General features: G+C 30.7%; 1 protein-coding gene across 1 annotated transcript; it reads left to right on the top strand.

Annotated features, from left to right (window-relative positions):
* Positions 1-677: 677 nt before the first annotated feature.
* MONOS_13404 (uncharacterized protein) lies at positions 678-1550 on the top strand (the record flags this gene model as incomplete). Its single annotated transcript, XM_067866102.1, has 1 exon — positions 678-1550. One exon carries the CDS (start codon positions 678-680, stop codon positions 1050-1052), a length of 375 nt encoding a protein of 124 aa, XP_067727450.1. The 3' UTR covers positions 1053-1550.
* Between the last annotated feature and the right edge of the window lie 8480 nt (positions 1551-10030).

Below are 10030 nucleotides of genomic sequence, written 5' to 3'. Positions count from 1 at the left end.
AATTATAAATATTATTCAAGATAATTATGGGTGTGATCAAAATGTTTATTGTTTAACTGATGAATCTTCATGTATAAAATGTTGTTAACATTACGTTTTATTAATATTTGATATACATATATTGATTTAGCGTTTTGTTTATTGATAACAACGAGTTTTATGCTATTCAAGGAAATGCTATCAAATCAGCATTGATTTATTTCAATATGACATTTTTTCAATGCATGAACAACTTAAATCATTTGCATGTTAATATTATTAATGCATTGCACAATAAGCGGTTATTAATTCAAAAATTGAAAATAGAATTAACATGAATTAGGTTTGCTAAAGTTTGTGAGAATTATTTGTGTTTTCGTTCATTCATTTGATAGCATTTTTAATGATGATTATCATTATATTTTTGAAATACAAGCAATTTCCAGGATTTGATAGAATAAAAGGAAAATAAGCAAAGAAAGACAAAAATAACCAAGTTTTCTAAAGGTTAATAACTATTTTTTTTTATTTATTTATCTTTATTTTTTCTTCGTTTTGGCGCTTTGATTTGAAAAATATTGCAGATGAAAAATAAGAAGAACAAAATTATTGAGAGTTAAACAGTAAAAAAGGATGCAAAAGTGTTTGAGACAGTGAAGATGGAGATGTCGCCAGAAAAGCAGTAGCGAAGGGCTGAGATGGAGACGGAAAAGAAGAATGAAGAGAATACAAAGAAGAGAGTGTGTGAGAAGAGATTGGGACACTCCGAGTCATCAGAGCATTTGTTGAGTGAGAGCGGATCGACAGAATATATCTTAGGGAGAGATTCAGACAAGATCCCTCAATGGGCTCTGGAGAAGGTTGATAAGAAGGAGGAAGAAGAGATAAGGAAGAGAACTCCATCGCCATCCATCTCATCCACATCCACCACTGATTCAGATTCAACATTTGTTCGAAGGGAGGATCTGTGTCCAACCACCTCATCCATGTCGAATCTTGTGGATGCCATGGACTGCTCATCACCACATGAGAAGCTGATTGTGGATCTGAGGGATTCATTGTTGAATGCATGAAGTCGTGTTTGAGCCAAGAACAAAATGATTTAATGAAGCTAATGGAATTGAAGCCAATGTTTTTTATCAACATTCCAGAAGTGATAATGATGTTTCCAACGCTGATATAGATTTTCTCATAGAATATTAACACCAAAAAGAAAGCGGTTGAGCAGGTACTATTGATCGATAAGTCAATTGATGGAAAAGAAAAATCTCAGAAACATTATTGCTTTTCCTTTTTTGAAAGGAAGCAAACAATTTTAAAAACGCAACAAGGAGAAAATTGTTTGTGATGAAAGGATGTGAAAATTCAGAAATCATTCTGTTTTAAAATTAGCGTTAGTCAATTTCAAACCTAATTGAATATATTTTCTTTTTCTTTTGAGTTCAAATTTGAATGACTGTCATGTAGCTTTCTATCAAAAAAAAGGTGTTTTCAGTAGAATCGTTCGCATAGAAGTTTATAATTTTTTGTTTTCGACTTCATCTTTACAAAATAGAATGCCCAACATGATAATGCTTTTATTAAATTTTTTTTATTTTAGAAAAAAACAAAAAGGAAACATCAAAAAATAATGATTTGAAAGAATAACATAGATAATCACAAATTGTTCAGTTGAATCAAAAGAGTGACAATTAACAATTGTTATTCCTTTAATGAAAGATTATTTTCCTTCCAAAAATGAAAATGATTGATTAGATTTTGCACCTGCTCTCTGGTAATTTTTTCTCACTTTGAAAATTGGCTTTAAAAGATGTGCGCAAAAAACAGATCATGAATAATTAAAGTAAGGCATATTCCATGAAAAAATAGTTTGAGTTAATTGCATTCGTTTGAGTCTTTCAACGCAATTAGCTGAAGAACAGATGGTATTCGAGAAACTGACGAATTTTCTTTAGAAACGACATTTAATTGCACAAGGGAAAATTACAAATTAAAAACAAAGAACTTCAAACAGAAAAATCAAGCAAATTCTTTTGTTCGTAGATCTGAATCCAAACATTGTTATTCACAATTTCTCTTTAAATTTTATTTGATAGCCAGATTACCATATTTCCACCATTTTCTGTTTTCCTCGTCATATCTTCTCGATTATCAAAATTACAATACATGTGACTCACAAGCGGCGTTCTTCTCTTTTTCTTTTTCCTTTCTAATTGTTCTTGAAAATCTAAATCCATTGAATAATCAACTCAATTAATAAAGAATCACAAATAGAAAAACAAAAAGAGAAAAACACTGAATATCAACAGAAAAATCCAATTTTCAACTTTCTTCAATAATTGCATTTATTTAAGTCGCAAATTTTGAACTTTTCATGTCATTGCAAGCATTTGCAAAGTTATTTTGAATAAAGATCTTTATCCTATTTTCTTTTCCCTTGCTCAAAAGCGCTCTTTACAAACAAAATATTGATTAATCTCGAGAAATTGTAGCTCGCATCCATAAAAAAATTTATTTCCTAAAAAGCTGTGAAATAATGATTTAAATAAATTCAAACAATTAAAAATGCGAGCTTTAAAATGATTTTATTATGATGCTAATCGAATAATAAATATCAAACTTGTTAAAAACGCTTTCATCAAATATCTTTCTCATTATCATCCAGCTGCAACAATTGTTTCCTCCAGCTTAATGCAATCGAATATAGAATAAAAAAAGGAATGGTTCTTAATATGAATAAAATAAATTGTTGACAAACAAAAGATCCAGCCAAATCGAAGTTTTTTGAGATTTATCCGAACTCACAAAAGGCCAACAGCTTTCAGTTTTGAAGTCTATCAAATCGACAATCCGATCTTTTTGACCGACTGATCTTTGTTGAAAGACTGATCTCGACATAGATCTGTCGATGTTCCATAATAAATTAACTTACAGAAAAAGAAAACTCAATAATAATTTCTTTCTATATAAAATAATGAATATTCATCCATTAAACAAAAGAAGTCAAGAATTTAATTTTTTCGAAATTATTTGAAATATTATTATCATTATTGAAAAATTTAAACTTTGTCAGCATGTCGGTCGACTTGTCGTGTTGTTCCAAAAATGTCTGTCTGTCGCAAAGGGTTAATCGAAAATTATGACAATCGGATAAAATCACAAAGTGTCGTGCAAAATCCGATGTGAATATATCCGGTTTTGACTGTATATAATTTTATTTTATTTTATTTTATTTTATTTTATTTTATTTTATTTTATTTTATTTTATTTTATTTTATTTTATTTTATTTTATTTTATTTTATTTTATTTTATTTTATTTATTTATTTGGGTTATTGTTTTTGAATTCATAATTTTTTCCGGGGGTGTTGATTCTTTCAAAGTTTTTTTGTCATTGTATTGTGATTTTGAATTCAAATGCTTATCATTTCGCAACTGCTTTAAAAATTAATGATTAAACTCAAATAAAAATGAAGATATTTCTTTTTGTCATTTAGGTATGATCCGAAGATATCGTCATCTTCAAAACACACTAATTCATAATTATTTTATTTTGTTAACATATTCCAAGAACGAATATCTTTGTTTTGTGTTTCGGAAATGTGTTTTTTTCTGGTAAAAAAATTCACACAATTAATAGCGATTTTTTGGCATAGGTGTAAATCGTACCACTTTCAGTTTGTATTTTTTCAAAATATAAATATTAATGCGTTAATCTACATAATTTAACAAAGCGATCCAAGGAGGGAAATTTCGAAATTCAATCATGAAAATTTTCACAAAAATTCGATTTTTTGCAACCCATAATATTTTCATTAAGATCACAAAGAATTAAAAACTCAATTTCCTGGCTTTACAAAGTTCAGTACAACTTCACAATGCAATATTCAAAGAGGATATAATATTTTTATTTGTTGAACAATCGAATTTTACATATATTGTTTATTATGAAGTTATTTAATAAAAATTCAATAAATACGCGATATATCCGTTTTGGATAATTAAAGAGTAATATTACAATAATACCTCCGAAGCAGTAGCTGAGTTAAACATATGAAATGTGTAATGATAATTTTAAGTTGATTTTTAATTTTTTTAATGCTATTTTTACAAATTTTTAAGTTGGATTGAATTTGAAGATGAAGGAATAGTGCTGCACTTGGAATCGATGATGCGGGGGAAAGCCATTTGGAGAGAGGCAAACAGGTCACGAGGGGAGTGAGGGGAAATCAAGATTTGTGGAGGTATTTTATTTTTGTTTGTTCATTTTCTTCATGTTCCATTTTTATTTTGTATATTTTAATTTTTAATTTGATTGATGTGTGATGCGATCAGGTGTCGCCAAAAGCACCGGGGGAGCATGAAACATAGGACATGGAAACACTGCTGTTTTTATGAGCATTTCAGGAAAAAATTGGGAGAAAACAGCAGCAGAAGAGCGTTTGGCAGAATGAGCCAGACGGAAAAAATTGAGGAGAATGAGGAAAGATATGGGTGATTCTTTTTGAAAAGTCACAAATGTTTAATTTTCAAATAAATCAAAAGTTTCATATTTTACTCAAATTTCTGTTAACATTCACGTAACTTCACTTGAATGCATGACGTAGCATTATCCAATAATGGATTCCATATTTGGAAAGTTTGGTGCATGTTAACAGAAATTTGAGTAAAATATGAAACTTTTGATTTATTTGAAAATTAAACATTTGTGACTTTTCAAAAAGAATCACCCATATTTTTGTGAATGTCTTTTGCAAAAATCTTTTCGGAGGCAGCAGCAGAAGAAGCAAAAAAATGGATACAGCTACATTAGGATATTTTTTTGCATGGCGCTAAGAAGCATGGGGAAGGGGGAGAATGAATATGAAGAATTTTTGTGAATGAATTTCATTTCTCCTCTGTTTACGGATTTTACTCATCACCTTCCATCCCTTTTGTATCCCTCTAACATCTAACGTTTTTCAACATTTCAACAGCAAATGATGTATGCTCGCCTTCAACCACAATGTCAATCCAAACCACATGCATGATGAGCAGCTGCTCATTTTCATCAGTTTGCGACGCATATGATGGAGGTCTTGCCACTTCCCTTAAAAACCCCTTGGCTTCCTTAATTGTTTCAAACACATACTTTGTATGGTGTTGTCGGAAAAGGGATGTTGAATGTGAAGGAACTGCTGATGGAAAGTTGACTCCAGGGAGACAAAATGAAACAGAAAATGGAGCTAATTCATTCACTAGGTGTGAATGGAATGGGTCGAAAACAACGGGAACAAATAATTCTGCCACGGACGGTACTTCCAATGGTGGAGCAATTTACATGTACAGCAAAGGGGATGGAACAATATCGGTCGCTCACTGTTCTTTTAATGGATGTGCGGCATTTTATGGTGGTGGCGGAATCATGTGTCGTTCAATCAGTTCAATTAATATTGAGATCAATTCATTCAATTCTTGTGTTTCTCAAAGTTATTGTGGTAGAGGAATTAATGCTTATTTGATTTCATCATGTGTTCGTATCAGCGGATGTAAATTCCAGAATTGCATTGCAAACATTGACGGAGGAGGACCACATCTTAATAATTTTTTTGTTTCACAACCAGGATGCATTCCAATAGAAAATGGAGAAGGGGAGAGTGCATGTGTGTTTGACTGCTTCTTCACATCATGTTCGGTTACAAACAATTATGGCGGAGGTATGTTTTGTAAAACTGTTCCTGAGACACAATTCAAAATGAGGAGCATTCAGTTCATTTCATGCAATGCATCATCATATGGCGGAGGATTTCATTTAAATCCGAACAGACCAACAACCCCAAATGATAGAATCTATTGCTATTTCCTTTTTTCTACGAGTGCAAATGTTCTTACAACCCCTCTTACGGCCATGATGTAATGTATCATGATTACTACAGCGTCTTTTTATCATCCAATAATCCATTCTATGAATGTTACACCACAAATACAGATGACAAGAGAGTGTGCTACGGATATAATTATGCAAATGCAAGTGCTTGGACATATCAGCACATGGAAAAGAAGGATTGGCTGAAAGACAAGACGATATATGTTTCAGTGAATGGAAATAATTCATCTCCGCTGTGTGGGGCAAATGAATCAAGTCCATGTCTGACAGTGAAGAAGGCGTTCGAGATGTGTGAGGTACAAATAAGCTTGGCAATCACGCTGATAGAATAGGATCACAAAAGTGAGGCAACAACAATTGAGATTGGAGAAAAGAAGATTTAAATTGTTGGGACAGGTCAAGATAAGGATACGATTGGAACAGGAGTAATTTCTTTTCTATCATCAACTGTCGAGCTGTTGAGTGTGACAAGAGGGCAGTTGGGTGTTGGGCATGGAGGATCGATCACAATTCGCAAGAAATCTGTCGCCGAGCGTGTTTGTGATACGTGGTGAAGTTACAATATTTTTGTTTGCAAAAATAAGGGATAATCCTAAGTCTAAAGGTGAATCTAATATTGGAATTGACATTCGTGCCCACTCCGCTACAGTTTCTAATAATTGCTATTGAAGAAAAAAAAGTCAATTCAAGCTCTACAGTACAAATATCGAATCACACACGTAGATAGTGATACATAATTCGTGATCTGGGCAGAAGCAATTTTTTGAACCAGCTTTGTGATTTTTTAAAATTATTTGTATGCTCTATTTATTCGTTTGTAATATTTTATATTTTATTTTTAAATACTTTTAAAATGATGAATAATTGAATATATTGTTTTTTATTTGTGAAAGCTTTAACTTAATTGCACTCGTTTCTTTTTTAAGTGCGTCAGCCAACATCAGCAGCTTTGAAATGCCAAAATAAAGCAGTAATGCATTACCATAATAGAACTTGTTGTGAATACTTTGTTAAAAACAGGAAAATAATAATTTTTCACAAACAACAATTAACCCCAAATAGCAATGAACGAAAAAGAAGATGAAAGAAAATAGAAATAAACAATTTGAATGAGAAAAAAATGGAAAATCGAGAAGCTATGTTTGAAATTCCTTTGAAAAAAGTTAAGATTTTTTGAAAAAAAGCATACTAAGATATCCCTCTCCATTCCCATCACGCATTTTTAAGTAGTCTCTTTGTTTCGCCTCCACTCTTCTCTTCCTTCTTTTCGTTCTTTCACTCGATAATCTCCGTAATACTCAATGTTCATCATTTGTTTTCTTTTCCTCTTTTTTCCAACAGCCAACTTTCCCCGTCTCAACTTGAACGCTCTGTCAACTTCAGCAGCTGCTCCACATAAAATGAGCTTTTCCATCATATCCTCTTCTTATATCACTTGTATTGAAAAATCTCATCCCTGCTTCAATTTAACTCCCTTCTTCCTTTCTTTTCGTCTTTCTCTCTCAAAACTTTCATCTTCTTTTTTTGCTGTTGCTGCTCGGAAACGCACAACCTTACAACCATCATCTTCAAAATGAACATATAGGTGATGCTAGTAATATAGCTGAAGGTCGATACATCTCTCGCAAATATGAAACAATCCATTTAATTTGCACATCGTTAAAATCTTCACTTTTTCATGCCAATTCATTTCTTTCTTTCTTCTTTTTCTTTTTCTTCCAACGCTTCAGCAAACCTTGTTCGATAATGAAGTTCTAATGAACTTTGACGATTTTGTTTAATGCTCCGTGCCTTCTCATCCCTTCAGTAAGCCCTAGCTCCACTGCATATCCCAACCTCAGTCAAACAGCTTTTTAACCTTTCATCTGGTGTGAAGGTTTCTTCAAAGTTTTCCTCCTACAAGTCATTTCTTCTTCTTTGTCTTCGCCTCTCATTCTTTTGTCCTTTCTGATCAATCCATTTCTCTAATCAAACTCCTATGATTTCAGATCATTAAGCTTCTTCATATTCTCTCCATTAATGAATTTTCGGTGCCCACTCTCTTCTTTCCTTGAAAACTTAACTCTTTCAAAACTTGTGTCTTATAAATCTTTCAAATGCATCTGAGATTAATCATGGAAAAAAAGGAAGATAGAAAATATTCCAACAATTATCTTATTAACATCGATAACAATTTAAAAATAAAAAAAAAAGACATCTTAAAATGTTGTTATATCTGTCACTGCATCGTTTGTAATATCCGCAATTGTGCGTTAATTTGTGTTCAGTAAAAACATTGACTTTAAATAAAATAACTTCATAATAAACAATATATGTAAAATTCGATTGTTCAACAAATAAAAATATTATATCCTCTTTGAATATTGCATTGTGAAGTTGTACTGAACTTTGTAAAGCCAGGAAATTGAGTTTTTAATTCTTTGTGATCTTAATGAAAATATTATGGGTTGCAAAAAATCGAATTTTTGTGAAAATTTTCATGATTGAATTTCGAAATTTCCCTCCTTGGATCGCTTTGTTAAATTATGTAGATTAACGCATTAATATTTATATTTTGAAAAAATACAAACTGAAAGTGGTACGATCTACACCTATGCCGTTTTTTTTGTTTCATGGGTTTTGATCAAAATTTATTTTTTTATTTTTGAGATTAAGTTTTTCAAAAGAAAGGAATATCTAAATTAATTCATCTGCATCTTGAATTTTATAATTTATTGAATGATTTATCTTTAGTGTTAATTTATAAAAATCACAAATAAATGTGAAGTCAATATTTAAAAAATTTATTTCTTTATAAAGGAAAATTAAATTTTTTCTTTCAAGAATTTTTAAAATTATTGTTGATTATTGTTTCACATCGTTTTTATTAAATATGACATTTTTCATGTATAATTGATGAAATTATATCACTCTAAAAATTTTTTTCCTATTCATTTTTTAGATCATAAAAATTGCTAAAAAATTTATTATTCTAAAACCATTAACTTCCGACATGCGACAATAGTGTAACATTAATGTACAATGCATTGATGAGTTACAGACAAAATTTCATCAAGATCTGAGGATGACGATATCTTCGGATTATACCGTCATTTATTTTTTCTGTGCTTTTTCATTGATACAAAAGGGAAATATTCGAACAAAAATTATTGTTAAAAATATAATGATGTCATAAATAATTACCCATATATTAGATACAATGCAGATAAAATTGGGAAATTTGAATTAATGGAGGTATTTTTAATAAACCTATGTTAATTTGAATAAAGACCACTTAATTCAAATTAAAGGCCAAAAATTAAAAATCAACAAGAGATTTTAAATTAGAAAAGATCATTTAAATTAATAATAATTGTGGGAAAGGAAAATAAAACAATCAAAATACACTTACAAAAATAAAGTGGAAATAAAAGAAAAAGCAAACCTTTTTTACGATTTCATTAATGAAATCTTGATAATTCTACGTTAGCGAGTAAATATGCATAAATTAAATAAATGTTAAATAAATAATTTGTAAATAAAGTGAAAATGTTATTTGTTTTGAATTTTAAGTGAAGAATGATTCACTTTGAAGATAATTTTTATCGTTTTTACTAAAATAAAAAAAGAAAACAACGATATTCTGTTAAATTCTGATTAATAAATTTGTTTCATTCTGGTGTTCTATTATACAGAATATAATATCATATTTTCATTGGATAGTGATGTAAAAGTTGCAGAATCGTAGGTCTATTTCCTTTTCATTTTTCATTTTCCTTATTTCCTTTCATTTTTTCAATCACGCTATCTCTTTTGTCGTAATCTCGTAATTTCAAAATGATCTTTCTCTTTTTCTTTTATTAAGCCTCTCTCTTTCTTATCACTTCACGCATCTTCTTTACTTTCGTTATCATTTCTCTCTTCATTTTCATACAACATTCCCGTAAATTTTCTAATGCCAACTTCTTTGTAAAGAAGTTCATTTTCTTCCTTTCGCCTTTGCATCTGTTTTTTGAAGCATTCCACATTCTCTGTAATTTTTTCCTCCTTCATTTTCTCGATCTCCATTAAACTTTCGCTCACATAATAGCTGGAGAAGGTGGAGTTCCTCACTGAAAACGAGTTGGCAGAGGCAGATGAGCCGAATGAGATGCACCCGCCATTGGTGGCAGTTTGTTGGCTCAACTGTTCTGAGTTGATGTTGTTG

Source organism: Monocercomonoides exilis (assembly GCF_001643675.1).
Source record: "Monocercomonoides exilis strain PA203 chromosome Unknown scaffold22-1379369, whole genome shotgun sequence".
NCBI classification, from domain to species: Eukaryota; Preaxostyla; order Oxymonadida; family Polymastigidae; genus Monocercomonoides; species Monocercomonoides exilis.
This window is presented reverse-complemented; position numbering and strand designations above follow the sequence as displayed.